The sequence below is a fragment of the Hylaeus anthracinus genome, unplaced genomic scaffold (genome assembly GCF_026225885.1).
Source record: "Hylaeus anthracinus isolate JK02 unplaced genomic scaffold, UHH_iyHylAnth1.0_haploid 0, whole genome shotgun sequence".
In the NCBI taxonomy this organism is placed as follows: domain Eukaryota; kingdom Metazoa; phylum Arthropoda; class Insecta; order Hymenoptera; family Colletidae; genus Hylaeus; species Hylaeus anthracinus.
The window spans coordinates 16,268,740-16,287,788 of NW_026533254.1; the positions used below are offsets into that span (position 1 = coordinate 16,268,740).

Sequence of the window (19,049 nt, forward strand, 5' to 3'; positions counted from 1 at the left end):
TTGGCTTCTTGAACTCTGTCGCGTCGCTCAGAAATAAACTTAACTATGTAGAGTAATTTCGATGTGACGACGTATTTTGCAGTTGTTTTTCCTTTCATCGGAAACCTGATAACCTAACTGCTCTGTATCGAACACATTGCTCTATTAACGTATAAAGTTTCATTTCATTCTGAGAAAGATGTGTATAATTTATTTTTTTTATTTACGACGCTAATGGGTTTTACGAGCTATCATTGCACAGGGTGTGGCAAAAATGTGGCAGCTTCGGAATCGATACCGAATTACACGCGAAGTATACCTATATTTCTGGAGGAGTATTTTATTAAAAAATTCGCGTGCACTTCGGTGGAATTTCAAGTAGAAGAAAAATGGGATGACGAATATTATCATGAATACTCTGTATTACGCATGCATGTATGCATGGTTTATTTTATACCCTTCCGACTTCGAACGGGGCACGTTATTACATAAATTTGTTTACTTAAAGTACATGATACACGGCGTATACAATAAACATATAGAACAGCCAGAGAATAGTTGCACATTCGTTGTGGCTATCACTGTTTCTTTCTCTTTTAGTCTTCGATCACTGTCTTCATTCGTCTTACAGCTCTCCGTGTGGCATTAAGTAATTTATCTTTTTATCAGTTCTCATTCTTTCAAAATAACATACGTCACAGTGTATATCTTTCGTTTCTCTCTGATAGAGTGCGTATAGTACACGTTTTTCTTTCAGTATATGCACAATTTCTTCATTATACTTTATATTGTACATACAAACAAACGCTGTCTCTTTATATAATAAGTAAGAAAGATAAGATAAGATTTCGTCGTATGCAATATCTTTAAGAAAATGAAAAAAAAAAAAAAGAATAGTCCAATCTTAACGAAGCGCGAAAGCGTAACTTAACTAATTCCTTCGTTAGCAAAATATATAATTTTCGATCGATCGTCGAGTCTTCGGGCGTTAAAATATTATTAACCGTCAGAAATGTCGAGATGTCAAGAATTCCTGTCCAGTCGATCACGGTGCGTCCCAATTTCCTCGCGGATGAATCACCTATATTTTATTGCGCGCTATAAATCACATTACTGCTGGATCCGTTCGCATTATTCATCCGTGGAATGCGTCGCGGGGCTGAATGCACAAGTTTCATAAGTTTTTTCGCGGGTCTGACCTCCGCGAAAAGCTCGTCCATCACGCGGGCTTTTCACGGCTGGAACAATGAATACATAGATTCCTGCCGCCGACAGTTTTCAGACGTCCGCGAACATTTATTTAATTTTTACCAGCGGAAGGTGCGCTTTTTTTGGGGCTGGTCGTATTCCATAGCTGCGTGTATAAATATTTGGTCAAGGTTACGCATTATTTTCTTTTTATAGTTTCAGCGTGTATATGGCGCACATAATTTATTCGAATTTCGAGTACAAATATATTTACCAAATTTCGAAGGCGTTTCATATTCTCCGGTGGAGCTCTCGAACCTTTTCGTGGTTCGTTTTCGGTTCGTTCACGTATGCGCGATCCTTGGCCGAAATGAGAGTTCCCTTGGTCGTCGAGGATCGCGATTCCACGTCGGGTCGGTTTTTTCCCTTCCGGCCGGCTAGCGTGAATCGCGAAAAGCAGAATAATAAACCAATGCGCGCGAAAAAATAATCACAGAGATGGCGGGGCGTTCCCTCTTAAAATGAGCCGCACATGGCATCGCGCAAACAGAGCACGAGGGTACAGCGGAAGGACGATGAAAAAGATGCTTTTGGTACTTTCAGCGATCTGGAACATATGTTTCAGCTACCTGGATGCCAAAGTTACTCTCGTTTCGTGTTTTTTCGCCGTTCATCGAGACACCAGTGCGACCATTTTGGTTGATCCTCGAGTTGATACAGAGTACTGTCCATCGCTTTATAAAACTGCTAAAACCTTTTAAATCGAGTATAGAACGAATGAAATATGAGATCGATTGAATACAGATGTGCTAAACGATTCTAAAACGTATAGCATTTAATAAGTTATAACTCTCCTCTGTTCATAGGCTGCACCGAAATTCCTTAGCAATCGATACGATCGATTTCACCTAGAATAATCATCTCGTCCTTCAGCCTCGACAGTTCAGCCTCGATCAAGTGTCAACTCGAAGGACATAGCACTGCAAATAGTACCGAATCTGAGTGCCATTAACAATTTTCGCGAGTCTACGAAAAATATTAATGGATAGGGCCACGCGTGTCTCTTCTTTGTCCATCACTCGTGGAATCGATAACCAACACCGTTTTGGTGCGTTGTTTGTGGACGAAAAGGCATCGGCTGTTGGCTTGCACGCGCTTCGGGAGACCGTTGGCCAATAATCTTTTGGCCAGCGGAGCTGACGGCTTCCGTGCCCATCGCGCAGATGGTTTTCGATGTTATGAAACCACCGACCGGGTTCAGCGGCGCCCGACAGAGCCACGTTTTTTGTTCCCGCGGTCGGCCACGCGGTTCTTTTTAGCCATTACGATCCTGGAAAGCTCGTCTTAGGCACCGAGGCCTGTCCGTAATCTTCGTTGAGCTGATCGGAACGCGTCGTCGTTTCTAAGGCTGGCCATTTTACTCGAGTGGTTCGATCGATTCGATATTGGCAGGCATTCGAATGCAATAAAGAACTCTTCGATTATTGGGTTGTCCGGAAAGTCCGTGCCGAGTTTTTGTTGGCGGTGTAGGTTTAAATATATCGAAATGGTTGAAAACGAATAACACATGTCCGTCCCTTGAAAGGTGGAAAGGTTGTGAAACAAAATGGTACCTATGTAATTCAATAAATATATATAAAAATTCAAATATGCCTTTGCATTTTTCTGAAAACTTGCCACGAATTTTCTAGACAACCCAATATATTAACCGATACTTGGATGTTCAGTATTTGGATAGCGTTCGATTAATAAAATGGTTTTCGAATACCGAACTGTTCGAAAAATGCGGCTAATAAACCCAGCCTCGGTTGCTTCGTCGAACTTGCAAAATTGCATACCGTTCCAGGCGTCTGCCGGTGGGGATTGATTTTCCTGACGTGCTCGCGTGGGTGTCGCGTAAATAGGAAAAATTGCGCGACGTACGTTATGTTCCCGGCGGAATTGCTTACGAGACGCCTAGGTTTCGGTTTTCAGTAATGGAAGACTGCCACCTGGAACCGTGTACAAGGAAATATAGACATCTAGAGTGCAGATATGTGCACTGATCTAATAATAAATAATAATAATTCGTATCAAAAAGCATTAGAAAATTCCACGCAGACGAGTTAGGCTCTTTGTTTCTTGCTATCCTCAAAAACAATTAATCCGAAAGCGTTGAGTGTGCCAAAATGAATTCGAATACATTGAAATTCTCTTTTCGTAGGGATCGATTTGTACTCATCTCTCGTATTTTGGCCCCGGTTCGCTTCAAAAATCCTCACAGATCCCGATCTGCGAATCCAGACGGCGAACACGTTTCCATAATTCCCTTTGTGCGGATTGAATCGAAAGGTTGACGGTTCTTCGTATCGCGTTTGCCGGCCTTCTTGCTTTCTATTTATTTTTCAGGCCAGTTTCTCGCCAGCCTTCTCCAGCCGCAGTCACGAAATTGCAATACGGTCACAATGACTTCGCTGTGCTCCGTCGTCGGTTAACGACTTACGTTTCATCGCCGGTGATGTAGTCTCCGCGAGGCCATTATGATAATGGTACTTTCATTACGAAAGGGTCTTCATTATCTTACCGCGATTCGATCTACACGAATCGATATCGTTCCCTCTCTCGCGTTACGTTAAACACACGTACAGCGGCACTTGTCATTTTTATCGCGAATAATACGATAACATTATTGGCGTTACCGTAATGACAGACGTTCTCCAGCATTTGTTCATTACGAACTCGCGTTTGTCTTTCTTTGCACCTGGGCTGACCTTTTTATTTATGATATTTTTCTGTATTTTCTTTATGTTTCTTTTTCGTACTTTCGAGATGTCTGCGTCAAGCATTCGAATATCATGCAGTCGTGTCCAGCCATCCCAAAGCACTATATTCTTTAACACGTTGACGCCGGCGCGGTTTTTCATTGTCTCTGCGTCGTGAGGCGGCGCGGAATTAGATTGCGCTTGTTCGGCACTAACGCATGACCCACCGGTGTTGCACGCCGCCCCACGGAACAGATATCTATGATCCATCGATGATGCGAACCGGCGTCAACGTGTTAAATATAAAGAATTTTAAGCCAGCAGATGCCCATCAAATATCCTCGGTTCTTAATTCCCCAAAGCTTATCCCCCCGCCGCGTCAAGAAGTAACCCGACGCCACGCAGACGTAGATTATTAATCTTTCTCTTTTCTTTTTTTTTTTTTTTTTTTTTTTCCAGAGGCCTGCCTTGTGGCGTCCAACCCCCTGAGCCAGTTCCAGATCCAGATGGCGACAAACTGGCGACGATCGCGGCCCGTTTCAGCTACTTTCAGGAGAGAAAGAGCTCGCTGGCCGCTGCCAAAGTCGATCTACGCCGGAACATCAACCCGCCTGCCAGGTATAAGAACGCAAGGCCGACGGTCAGGCTCAGGCCCCGTCAGGTGCTTTGCAGCAAGTGTAGATCGATCTGCAACGAGAACAGCGAGAACGTCGACGTCAGCAGGAAACGGAAGCACGACGAGGGACAGCAAGAGAACCACCAGCAGCCGCAGCAACAACAGGTCAGCAGATCCTTCGCGGAGACTGGAGCGAAACCGTACTTCGTTTGGTCTCGGTGTAATTGTCCAGGACTGTACTTCGATTGCGTTCGATGGTCTGTCGTTCATCTTCGAGCACGACCGAGCGAATAATCTGCGTCGTCTTATTGAAAACGACGAGAACGTAGAGTGAGATTGAACTTCCTACAATTGCTCCGGCGAAGTACGTGACGCACAGTCAACGTTGCGGTAGAGTAATTCTGAGCTAATTGACCTGCGAGCAAACGATGTTTCGACATTAGTATTAGGTTGTCCCGAAAGTTTCTTTCGCGAGTTGCACTCATTTAAATTTGATATGGTTGTGTTTCTATAAATAGACAATCTAATTTCATAGATATCCATGTTGTAACAGTAATGGAGCAAAATGAATCGTGCACAATTCAGTAATGTAACATGAAAACGTAAAATATTGTGCATGTATTACTTATTAATAAAGCGAAAGAAACTTTTGGGACAGCCTAATAATTATTCCATAAGAAGATATAGACTTTTCTGATAACGATTGAAGAGTATGGTTCAGTGAACGCCCGCGGCGAGTAGCTCGGGTAAATGACAAAGTCTCGAGGGGCTATGATAGACGCGTCGATGAGTGTAAAGCAATTATGTGATTTACGAGTATAGGAAAAGCAGCGTAACATGTATTATGAAACATGAGTTACATTGTAGTTCCATTTAATCCGACATGGCAAGTTGCCCCGTAATGCACTTCTTAGTTGGACGCGATATGTTCTAATAATACATGAATGGCCAGTTACTGAAATTTTCATGTCAGCATACTTCGTCGTTGTCTCCGTTTTCGACAGTCTGAATTCCAGTAGAATACTTAGATGGACCTTGATGTACACGTTATGTTACATTATATAGACCTTGGTATAGTTCATTTATTATCTCAATTCCGAATAAAAAATGCTCTGTTGGTACCCCAAATTGAAAAGAGTGTACTCAAATCTAATTCATTTATCATATTTTACTTATTGACTCCGTTCCGAGCGGATTCCATTAAAGACTCCACATCCACCAGTAAAAACACTTGACGCTTCGATTCGTTTAGGTCGCGGGTCATGGATCCACCAGAAGAAGCGATCGACGTTGCGCCCAGCAGCCGCAAAAATCCTCCAGAGTGCTGTTCTCGGATTGCCAGTCTGAAAACATCGCAACTCATCAAGCAACGAAATCCTCGTCGTCGTCCGCGGCGTTGAGTCCCGACTCGTCGAAGTTGGCACCGTCTCTCATACCCAAAATCTCGAGACTACAACCCAACGAGATCAACAACGCTATGCAGGGAACCGGTTAGTCGATGTTTCCATTAAAATTCATTTTTCAAACAGGAATCAATTGCTGATGCAAAAGTTGCAGTGTGTGTGTGTTGCTTGTGATATTCAAATATTTAACAACCTTAATTGGGGTCTACACTGTGTACAGGAATACTAATTATTTAATACCAATCCTATAGATAGTAACAGTAATATATATATATCCGATCCTGTATGCATGCACCTAGCTATTTTGTATTCAGTAAAGCTTCGATTCCCCAAATTCATTATATTTCAACTGTTCTCGTCTGAATTTTTCAGAGAAGGTGAAGATCGCCCCATCGTATTGGAATAACAGAGCCCAGGAGGGCGGGTCATCGGTGAACGCGGTGGAGCCCGCCGAAGAACGCATGGAGTCGACGGATTGTGACAGCAATCCATCGATGGCGTATTGCGCCACGCCCAGAAGACTAAGCAGCTCGTCCGTAGAAAGCGCTAAGATACCCGAGGAGGACGAGAAGAAAACCTTCGCCGCGGCGGACTCGACAATGAGGCCAAGAACGGCCCGAGTACCGCGAAAGAAACGATCCGTCGGCTCGATGGAGGATTTGTGGGACGAGACGGTGTTCGAGGACCCGACGAGAACAACCAGAACCACGCCAGTGATCAAGATCTCGTTTGGGGCTCAGGGCGAGGGCACAGTTTTGAAAATCCCCTCGAAAATTCAGGATCCCGAGTACGAGCAGGAGACCGACGATGCGGAGGACCCGCAGACGGAAACGGAGAGGGATCCTCTGGAATTGCCGAGAACCTTTGAGAACGATTACGACTTCCCTGTGGACTGCGAGGAGGACGGACAAGAGCAGGTGGACCCGCAGAAGCAGAGCGTGAAAGACGCGAGCGCGAAGGCGGCGAAACGAGCGCTGAAAAAAGCGAAAAAGGAAGCCAGGCGGAAAATGTTAGGGGGTGTTTCGCCAGCGAGATCTCCTTGCAACGGCTCGCCACGGTAAAGTAATCACTTCGTACTTTGATCTAGCTATCTGGAACTATTCGAGCAATTCTCTATGTTTGTTAGTGTATAGATATTCGAATACGATCATCGTTACGTTTTCAGGTACAATCCCACGTACGACACTCTGTCGTATCACCGTCGCAAGCATAAAGTGAAGCATAAAAAGAAGCACAAGGAGGACCGGAAGCACAAGAACCAGCCGCAGCTTCAGCAGCCTTGTTTGGAGGCTGGCGCCGCGGAGAATCAGCAAAACTGGAACGTCCTGCCTGGCAGCGAGTCGTACACAGCCATAAAGGAGCAGTGCCTCAAGCAGAAATTGTCCATATCTCTGAAGAGATTGAATACGAACGCGTACGCCAGATGCGATTATCCGGTGAGCAATGCGTCTTCGGGTTGCAAGAGCCCTGGCGCCAGCAGCGACGAGCTGAGCGAACAGGAGCCCGAGGTAGATGCTGGTGAAACGGCTCCTGATTTTCCCCCACAGTCTCATCCCTTGATGATGCGTCTCGCTGCGACACCCGTGGAACATTGCCTGACCGCCAGCGGCAGAAGAATGGACGTTGGGGACGTAGTATGGGGAAAAATTCACGGGTTTCCATGGTGGCCTGGAAAGGTACGTCACGCGCGAACACGATTAACACGTTCACAGTCTGCTGACCTAGGCTTTGGCTTAGGGACTTTAGCTTGAGGGCCGCAGCATTAAAGTGTGCAACTTTGTCGTACTTGTGACTATTAAATGAAACGGCAAATATTTGAAATTTTTGAGGTTAAAGAACGCCAGGTACGTTGCTAGGGCAACAATGTTTGCGGTGTTCAAATGTAGAATGTTTTTTACTTAAAGATACCGACGGTGGACGTGTTAATGAGATCCACTGCGAGGCAGTGGTGTACAACCAATAATGCTTTTGTTCCACTAGGTTCTCAGTATCACGGTTTCCTGTAAAGAAGATGGCTCCTCATCTGGGCCTCAGGCACACGTTGCTTGGTACGGTTCTTCGACGAGTTCTCTCATGTCGTGCGACCAGCTGAGCCCGTTTTTAGAAACGTTCAAGGTAAAAAAGTGGAATAATATTTTACATTTAGTAGTGGGTTCTTTCACAAAATAAGATAAATAGTCAGTAAAGTCGGAGGTTCTCATGGGAAAGTGCTGATGATTTGATTTATTATTAACGTGGATTGTATTTTGTTTCAGACGCGATATAACAAGAAGAAGAGGGGACCGTACAAAGAGGCGATACGGCAGGCGCAGAACGAGGCCCGAAATCAGATCACGCCTAACTCGACGAGCAGCGTGTTGAATGTCTGTGGTTCGCCGCGCGAGGTCAACGTCGTCTCCTAAGGGAAGGTGCACGCCACCTGACACCATTCCTTACTGCCGGGTATTCGTCGGCCAAGATTGCGATCGGCGGGTCGGAATCGTCATGTAATATATAAAGATTTGTACATAATGACATAGCATTAATGAAATAGTTCTTGGATCGATGTTCTTATCAGTCGCGAACCGCCCGATGTCTCATGGGGCAAACACGACTCGAAATGAAGTTTACTGCCATCACTGGCGCGTTTTTTATCCTCAGCTTTTTGAGCAAACATTTAGCGCGTAAGGAGTATCTAGATAGGGTATACCTAGAAATAATGATGTGTCAGCTCTCGAGAATAATTTTCGTATTAAATATGACTTTTTCGATAGCTGAACGGGCGTTGGTCATTGACGACTCGAAGGACGCCTGTTACTTAAATTCTTGATATATATATATTATATATTTGTATTACAATTTCATTGTGATCGTTATCGAAATACGCTGCTGCGAGCTCATCCAGTGCGGGCAGTGAATCTTCGACATTACAGTCCGCGGATCATTGCTGAATACGATCGTTAATGACTCGATTTCGTCGTAGATCATGATGCCACGATTATAAAAATGGACAATATCTCTGACCAGATCTGGGCGTTTTTGAAGTAACGTTGCTTGAAATACTATTTCTGATAACATGTTATCTTATTACATGGTCGTTCAATTTTTGAAATACAATTATCTTATTCCTTTCTTGGAAATTCTTGTGGAAACAATCGACATGCTGCCTCATTTTTTAACGTATGACATTACAAATGTTTTTCAAGGATTAAAATATTAGATAGAAAAAATTTAATATTTTATTTGAAATATGTTGAAATGTGTTACCAAATAACTTCGTTATCTGAAATATTATTTCAAAAAGATATTTCTTTTTTTATTTTTAATACAATTTGCCCGGGTCTGCCTCCAACTAGTGAAGTTTGCAGCACTTTAGTTGCTCCAAAGTACTATGTTTCAGATTGAAAAATGAACACTCTTTAAAGAATTAATAGAGAGGACGATTCTTCCAATTGAAAGTAGCTAGAGTTATTTTTTAAAGTAGACGTAGAAAAAGTGAAGGAGGGTGATATTGTATAGTTTAGAAAAGTTTGACTTCCTGCAAGTTTATTTATTTATTTATTTTTTTATTTAAGTAGAACCGTGTATTTTTTCATATGTCATTCTATAGGTAAGGAATAATGGAAGATTTCATTTTGTATAGTAGAAAACGATGAGGAATAATCCTTTGATGTTTGTAGTCTAACGCTACCGCAATTTATTTTAATTATTCGTTTATACTTTTTCGTACTTTTCCACGCAGAATAGTTTTACTTTTTTTAAGATAAATACATAGCTATATTTCAAATGTAAGGCGTAGTTCGAGCAATTACGCCAGTACATTAAACAAAAAAAAGGAACAGAGTTTTTGAAATTAAACTTTACTAAATCGTACGATATTCCCTTCTGTCTTCGCTTAGAAAAAAAGCTATAGTCCACTCACTTGCAAGAATCATCCCGTGTAGTCGGAACAAATGGAACTTCTTGAAAGAAGTTCACGTTTAAATCGATCATGTTTAATAGACGAACAGTAATAGCAACGTTTTGCATTTTTTAATAGAATAATCTACAATGAACGTAAGCTGTAAATCAATTCTTCACGATAACCTCAAACTAACTTCTGAGTTTCGTTTACGCTTCGTGTCAACACTGCCAAGGAATGTAACTGGTACTTCGTTTCGACATAACGATCGTTGGAAGACAATTTTCAGTCTTGGAAACGAGTATCCTTTATAAAAATAATTTCTTGGTGAATTCCGAATATGTAACGGCGCAAAATTTTAAAAAGGAAAAAAATAACATTGTTCGCTTAACGTACCACGTATATTAACACGTTAAGAGAAAAAAAGAATACGTATATGTAAGTTTTGTCGTAACATTGCCGCACACTTTGTTCTTTTGTTTAAAAAGAGAGATAAGTCGGAATTCACCAGTCCCTACTTAACGACTATCATTACCATACCGACGGTAAAAAACTTCTCTATCGCCATGGTCATTCGATGAAATTGGTTTCAACCGTGCGTGTGCGTGCGTGTATGTATTGTGTACGAGTGTGTGTTATCAAATTGGTCGATCATATTTTTTTCTTTGTTCGAAAAATATTGTTTGTTACACGGGAGTCGTGCAGTTGTCGGTTCTTCGTAGTTCAATTTCCGATTAGGATTTGTAACTTTAATTAGAAGTTTCCTAAAGGAAAATAGGTCTCTTATCGATTAGTACTTAAGCGTTTATGACTGTCCCTTTATGTCGAAGGTCTGTCACTGCCTTATGGACTTTCTTCCGTATTAAATTGTGACTAGGATTAGGATTGGTCGAATTTTTCTATATTCAAATATTCGAGTAGTCTCAGCTTTAATTCAACTGCCCTGTTTTTGTCGTTGTGCTGTCGGTATCGAAATTTTCTGTCGGAATAGTACAGTAATTTCGCCACTTGTGCGCTGAAATTGGTATTTTCCCGCCTCGTAAATGGCGCCAGTTTTCCGTGTGTCTACGTTGATTTGACAATTTTATTTAGCAAAAAACTCGAGTCACACGGAACATTGTTGCTAATGTTAGCTAAAGTGTTAGTTTTACGTCTGATATTTGGCCTGTGTTTTGTTGAGACAACAGAGAACATTTCGTTCTTAGTTTCTATCTTCGATGACGGTGATACAAGATATCAAATGATAATCTCTGCATACAGGAACGACGTATTTACTTTCAAGGGAAGACTATTGAATTATTTAATTCCTGGAGATGCGGCGCAATTGTGGCACAACGAAGAGGAACGAATCTTCATAATACAATAAGTCGAAAAGGTAGATCGAAATTTTTTCGCTGGAATCAGCCCTTAAACAATAGCCCTAGTGAACGAAAACTGGTTTTTTCGTAGACTGCCGCGTTTCGATTCAACGAATGTCGTATCAGAAAGAATTGAACAGTTTTAAAGACTTGTAATCTATCAATTAAATTAAATTTCTTGAAAGTCAGATTATTAAGTTCACGCTACATCTTATTTATAAAGTAATATTTTTTGGAAAATGTTCAATTCTTTTTAGATCACTCTGTGCATTAACACACTTTTGTGTGCACACAACTTATATACCTTATTTAGCAATAATATGATCAAAATATCTTGGAACTGGATTCTTTATGTGCCACCGAGGACACAGTCAAGAGTTTATCAGGCGACAAAGTAAATAAGGTTCTAGCGCATGGTAGTATGTTTAAATCACTTTGATACGAGTTGTATACTGAATGTACCATTGAATACAAAAGGTGGCCATAACAGTAGGATTCTATTACCTTTATTTTGATTAGATGCATTTCACATCCACTATGGTCATTATCAATTGGATTTCATCAATTGATAACTGCTTCGTTATTCAATAAACTATATGTTATTTTAATCTTAAGAAAAAAAAATCACATGGAGTCATCGGTCAACATATGAATTTAAGAAATAAAAAGATACATATCTGATCTTCTAATGATATTTATCTGTTCTGATGTATGAGTAGATTAGCAAAATGTTGTATTCTGTTCAATTACAATTACAAAATATGATTGATTTATAGTATTATTGATTGATATTGAAAGAATTTATTATCAATGTTGAAATTGATATATTATTGTATTATCCGATAGAAAATTTGTTGAGATGGTTTCTTCAGTGGTAGATTAAGATTGCAGTTTGTGAATGCAATTTTTGGAGCTTTAACATATTGGCCACCTCCTAATCAGAGATTTAGATAAGAATTTCGACTCTTTTTTTGATGAAGAATTTCCTCCCGTTCGTCGAATTACGTCGCCATCTTATATTATAATTGTCCTCTCAATTGCTTCCTATTTTTTTAAAGCTTCGTCACTTTCTTAACCTCCCGATTATCTATCGACTCTAACGATAGAAATCTTCGCATGACTGCCATATACTAATCACGACTACATAATATCTTAACCTATTACGTTCTGACAATTATTGGTTCATCGTAGGTTCTTCTCAAAAACACGATGCGTAATTCCTTATCTTTCGTTAGAGGTTTTTTTTTTACGAGTACGTAATAATTTCGTAAAGTGTGGAAGTGTACATCTGTGGAACTTTGGAAGGATGTAGAAAATTTATCCTTTTTATTTTTTAAAAGACGATGTATAGTGCTTGGAACAAACATAACGGTCTACGTGAGGAAAATTTCTTAAAAATTTATTTGGTAACACTACGACGAATTATATTCGAACACTACTTAACGAATAAGACAATTTCTATTTGTCCATGAAATATTTTTTTTTTTTATTCAAAGTACTTTTATTACATTTTTTAATATGATTTTCGTTATTCGAAATTTTCGAGGTATTTTATTCACTTCGAATCCAGACTCTAGCACCCGAAAACTTGCCCCAGGCCGGCCCTGGATCTGTTGACATCCTCAAGGGTACTTGACCATATTGCTCCCTACAGTTTTCACGAGATCGTTACGTGTATGTTTGTTTCACACGCTATACGACCAGCAAAATAAATAGAAGGTTCGCACGTCGTGTCTCGTAACACGACGGAGCACCGAACTCTGTTATACGTTATCTTGAATCATGAAGAACTCACATCACAGTGCGTTGTGTCTCTTTAACACGCTACCGTTAAGAAAAAAAAAAAAAACACAAATTTTAACATATAAAATAACGATGTTGTAACGTATGAAACGTACGTTTTTTTTAGGGCGGAAAAAAAATATTGTTTTCTGAATAAAATATTAATGAAAAATCAAAGTGTATGAGAACAGTTTTTTTTACCATCAGCGATTCGTACAATTGTTTCTTTTTTATACATTTACAATTATTCTAATGACTTTTGTATGGAAATCTACCATTCGCAGCATATGCGGTTAGAGAAACTTAACCTACAATTTGGGAGGTTATCTTTCAAAGTAACAGTTCCTGGGCGTATGTTTATTAAAACATTCTTTTCTATCGTTAATTTTCGTGGATCCCAGTACTCGTATCTATAACTTATTCATATCCTATAAAAAGCATATACTGATCGACGAAGTCATGCAAGTAGGTAATATTAAATAATTTCCTCGAATAGTACGGTATTTCTATCCATTCGTGTGGGTACTTGATTTACATACTATCGAACGTTTCATACGTTACAACAAAACAAGAAAAAATAACAATGTGATTTGCGGTACCGAGTAATGACACCTATCGACGATCGACGAGGAAACTTGGAACTCGAATAGTACGCGATATCTCGCTGCAGAGGTGGGCAAAGTCTTATTCGAATAACAGGTGACGAATAAAGATATCGTACGATGATTTTTTTCGCGATTTTCATTCGAACAACTATTCAGTTAAACTTTTATTCGTTGTTCGAAAATTTAAAAGAGGTGCGAATAAAAATGTTCGAAACGTGCAGAGGACATAACCGCTTCGACATCCTCTTTTTTTTTTATAATAAACAGTGACGTTTAAGTGACTTCCTTTTAAAAGGAAGTCCTTAGATACGTTAATGATTACAAATGTCGATATTTGCGTAGATGCGAACTTTGTTTGTGCGTGAACAATTACAAATTCTCATTTAAATTATTCGTGATGCTTGTTAACGAATGAAAGGGGTGGAGGTGGGGGAGGGGCTAGGAATGTTGATGATACATCGTCCAGTGCCCCTTCTTCTTGCGTTAATACAGCCTTCCAGGTGGAGGGGAGTTGATTCACGCCCCTAAACTACGACGAGAAAGACATACCGATCTAGAACTGATAAATGATTAGAAGTGCGAGATAGAGAGAAAGGGAAACAGTAAAACTAAGAGGTTTTTAAGTAACTGTGATTTTTTCAAATATTTTGTATTTGTAAACGTATGTATATGAATGTATGTATGAATATATACACGTACATTATACATATATAAATATGATCTTTTAATTTCTATGTATAATGCGAACGATAATGTTTCGACGTCGCTGTGTTTGTACGAGAGTCGTAGAGAATTGTTTTTGGACTAACATATCGGTAGAGAAAGAGCGTTTAGCGAGGAACAATTATTGCTATTATTATCGTCACCGTTTCACGTATTAATTCGTAATTATTAATCGATTATTATTACGGTAGTTACGTGCGAGTGCGTTGCCTAATCTTCACACGGAGTTCGATTGTTGATTCCTTGCTGTAAGAGTCTCTCGTCATCGCTGTCACGTGATCATTGTATTCAGCGCCATACACATAGTCAAGAAACTATCAACATATTCTTACTAATATGTTGCCGCCTCTTATCGTCGTTCACCAAGGACAAAAATTCTTCTCCTTTTACTTATCGTTTGTGCAATCGACCTCCCATAGACTGTTCCTAAAACGCTACTGTACACATTTGGACTTTTCGTCGAGCAGACTCGTCCTTGACCTTGGCGCGTGGGTCGTCTTTGTTCACAGTCGATTCTCGATTGGATTAGGTACTTAAACGATTGACAATAGATAACGTTATCGACCATTCAATCCCAGCAGCGTGAAAATACGTGGATCACGTTCTCAGTGATCGTTGGAATTGATTCTTGGACGAACCACCAGATGGCGAGCGTATTATGAAGTCGCCAAATTAATATCGGATACCTGATTTGATTGCAAGTTAACGAGTGTTAACGAATGTTGCAACCGACGAATTCCAAGTGTTTGAATGTTTGTTAACGAATGTTTACTCCTGAAACGACGGAGGTGTCTTGCGAGTCGTGTTGCTTTACCGATTGTTAACGATGTGTCCCGACTCGTCGAGGAAGCAATCTGATTGGTTTCTTTCCTAAATCTTAATTCTCCAATCAGGATGCTTCTGTCAAGTCATCACTTCCCCTCCAACACCCTCAAAGCGGGATAAACGCCCACTGTGGGCGTTCTAACGAAGGGGGAGGGGCGATAGCTGGAGGACGTGAGAAGTTCTAGGCTCAGCAATCGTCTGAAAGAAACTCGAAATTCCTTAATTTTCGAGGACAATCTTTCCTGGCATGCATGCCATAAACGTACCGACGAAATTCTCACGTGTTTCTGTTTCTTTGGGCGGAATCGGCAACGAGGCGACAGCTCATCCGAGGTTACGTTGAAATTGTAGAATACAACTTTTCTCATGCGATGTTTCCGTTTGGAGAAACAGTCAAGGTGACCTAAAATTTTGTCGAGAAAAATAAATGTTTTTAAAATTTTTATTATTGTAGATTATTGTAGACTCCAATAGCGGAAACCCTCGCGGATGAACAAATTGTATTCCACACTTTCGATGTATCTTTGGACGAGGAACCCATCCCCTCGTCGATTTCCTCCTGAATTATTCCAGAATAAATGTTGTAGTACCCGGTTTATTATTTTGTACATTTTCAAGCAACAGAAATTTATCGAAATACTAGAATCTCTTCTAGACGGATTGAATACACTAGTTTTTTTTGTTTTATATAGCATAGATTAATTTGATCTGCTAATCAAAGTTGGCCACGCCCAGTTCCTCCCGTACCGTGCGTTTTATGCTGCTCGACAAAGGTGCTGACTGTCCTTTTGTCTATCCTGACAGAAAGTGTTCATTTTTGTGAGAAAAATTATACACACGTGCGACGAATTGTCGAAACACTCGTAGAAGATCCACGAAGCCTCAAAACCTAACCTAACCTCGAGCGTACGCATTCGCCTCTGCGCAGAGGATCGCGGAACATCCGGTTGCGTCACGAGAGCGACCGGAATCCAACGAATATCGCGTACTCGACTCGTATTTTTTTTAATAAAGCCTCCAAAAAAAGAAAAGAATGAAAAACAAAGAGACACCAAGAGAAACGACTGTATCACGATTCTGTCTGCTTGGATCACTTCTTGCATACTCGGTAGGTACCACGAGATGAACAGAGATTACTTTTGTAACAATCACTGACAATTGTCGTATTAATTAGGAACCGTAAACTACATTTGTAAACAGCAATCGCAAATTAGTGAATTCTAATTTGTAATCTGTTAGAGGTATCGGTTAGACAGTTACGACGATCATGGATTACATTTTGCTCAGCATTTGTAATTAGAGTGGAAGAGTTGCTGGAGAATATGAGAGGGAGAGAGACGACTGAAAGACTCGATCTTTTCGATGAAGGTACCCACACACGAGCAATGTTGCGAAGGTATAATATCGTAGCAATAATATCAAAGAGTTAGCGATTCGCTGATGAACGTTATCGAGACAATATTTTCAATTTCATATAGAGTAATGTGAATGGTACAAAAGTGCACAGGAGACGGAAGTACAATTGTACAGTACTGCCTATGTATTGGGTTGTCCGGAAAGTCCATGTCGATTTTTGAATAGGTGGTACAAGAATACATCGAAGTGGTTGAAAACAAATAACATACATACATCCCTTAAAAAGTGGAAAGGTTGTGGAACAAAATGGCACCTATGTAATCCAATAAATATATATTAAAATTCAAACGTGTTTTTGAATGTTTCTTAGAAATTTTCACGAATTTTCCGGACAACCTAATACATTGACAGAGTGTCGATAATATCGAACAGTTTGCAATTGTTTCCAATTAATTTTTTCAATATATTTCATCCACGTACAATGTCAATATCAGAGCGTCATTGCCGATATTCGATATTGCAGAATATTGGTCGTGTGTGAGTTGCCTTAAGAGCACCTTCAGCGATATATTAAGGCACACGCGCACAACAAGGTTCGACGGCTGGGTTCCATTCGCGAAGTATGCCTGCAGTCACAGCGACTCGTGTAATTTGTAAGGAACCCTCGACAGTCATGTATATAGTATTTTGTTTTTTACCAATGGAAAGACATCCGTATTGCGGCCACTGGCCATTCGGGGCGCCACGTCTTCTGCGCATGCGCGGACGGGTCGGACGCAGCGAGTAAACGTTGAATGGAACAAAGCAGACATTGTTCTAACTCCTTTCGTTTCGTCTCTCTTTTTTATTTGGTCGCTGCTCCTTTTTTCCCTGCTCTTTCATTCGGTTCGACCCGTCGGGAAACACGAAGGGACGATTCTCATCCTTCGGCTTCGGAGATGGGCAAAGCTTTATTCGAATAACATCAACGGATAACAATTTATTCGTATCAATTTGTACTTTAAATAATTGATTCTATAACACAGTTTCCAATTTTTATTTAAAGAGCAATGGACAACATTATTTGAAATTTGCCCATCGCTGTTTAGCTTTTAGTTTGTTTTTTTTTTTTTTTTTTTTTTCGAGAATCACTGCGTCGCTTTTGTATCGAGATTCGACCGCATGGGAAAAATCGCGGGTGTGTCGATGGATAAAGATATTCTATCGCTGGAAATATAGTGTCGATATTTTTTAAGAACGAACTCCTGTCAGAAAATAAATCATTGATTTAGTATAACAGAAGACTTTTCTTGTTGACGAAACGCTAGTAAATTGCGATCGACGTCGATGCGTATAATAACTGTTCAAACACGGAACACCTTTCCCGAAGCGGTATTTCACATTTCAGAATAGAAATCGATGCATCTTGAATGTACACAACCGCGAGCGTAATCGCCGTCGGTCTCGTCGTAGCATTTTTTCGTAAAAAAACGTGGTCTGACTCAGTCACCTCGAGATGCCCACGCCAGGCACCTAAACAGAAGGTAAAACGATATTACGTTTACGCTATCTTTCATTCTCGACCAGTTTGCCGACGCGGCTTTGAGTTATTTTCGGAATATGTTAAGCAAAAAGTAATCGAGCGTACGACGTTTATTAATTCCAAAAGTGCATAGGGACGAGAAGCATCAAGAACGCGGACAATCGTACGAACAACAATAATATCGATTAACCCTCTGTAACCTATTTAATCTTTGAAAAAAAAAAATTGTACGACAAACGGCAACGAGAGATAAATTAGCGCCGCAGTTATTTATCTTATTTATTTCGTAACTTTTAATTCCGTTATTAAATATTCATAATAAAATAGAATCGATATTTAAAAAGTGTCGACAACGATTACGTGTGTTTGGAGTCACGAGGGGTTACAGAGTGTTATCGAAGTGTTGCCGGCACAATCGTTGATGGGCATCTGGTACAGCCTGTAACCCGAACACTGCCGGGAGCACACGTGCGAAAGGTAATAAACGTCTAATGTACATAACGTGCGTTCAATTCGAAGCTACTGCGATTAATTCTTATCGCTGCATGTACGAGGTAGACGAGTGTACGCAATACGTTTCACAATCAATCACACAGTGCACACGGCAAAAGACAGACGCGTGTGACCGATCATCGAATCGTGATCAGCGGAACGATTAAAAAAAAATTAAAAAAAAAAAGAAAAAAAAAGAAAGAGGAATAAATAATACGCAACACGCGAAGTGCAACGGTGAAACGATGGTTTCGCACGAAACACGGTGAACGTTCCGTGAGAGAATAAGTGTACTTCGTCGAATCTGATGTACGGTTGTTTTGTTGGGGAACTGTTTGTGTTGTGCTTATCGGGATGACTAAAAATCCTTGGGATTTTCGCTGCAAGCGTTGAAGAAAAGTTGTTTACACTTGCCTCGCGAAGGGATTAAACGATTCTCGTGGATTAAATCGAGGATTTTCGAAAATTGGCAAAATGATAATCGATGAGAGCGAGTATAACAAAGAAAGTCGATTCGAACGATCGATGAGGAAGAGCAATATGGCGTAACGTAAAAAGGTAAATTGTAAGAGTCTTGAG

At 40.4% G+C, this 19,049-nt stretch overlaps 1 protein-coding gene across 2 annotated transcripts in view; it reads left to right on the top strand.

Moving 5' to 3' along the window:
- The window catches only part of LOC128890649 (uncharacterized), a 28,723-nt gene extending 18,539 nt beyond the window's left edge, over positions 1-10,184 (top strand). The window contains exons 2-8 of one of the 2 annotated variants that reach the window (XM_054149322.1): positions 4,368-4,689; positions 5,777-6,014; positions 6,300-6,984; positions 7,093-7,363; positions 7,475-7,603; positions 7,908-8,042; positions 8,183-10,184. In XM_054149322.1, the coding sequence (XP_054005297.1) occupies positions 4,368-4,689; positions 5,777-6,014; positions 6,300-6,984; positions 7,093-7,363; positions 7,475-7,603; positions 7,908-8,042; positions 8,183-8,329 (1,927 nt within the window). In that variant the 3' untranslated portion in view covers positions 8,330-10,184. Of the gene's footprint in view, positions 1-4,367; positions 4,690-5,776; positions 6,015-6,299; positions 6,985-7,092; positions 7,604-7,907; positions 8,043-8,182 lie in introns of both variants that reach the window. The other variant, XM_054149313.1, reaches the window with a different exon arrangement.
- Positions 10,185-19,049: the final 8,865 nt, after the last annotated feature.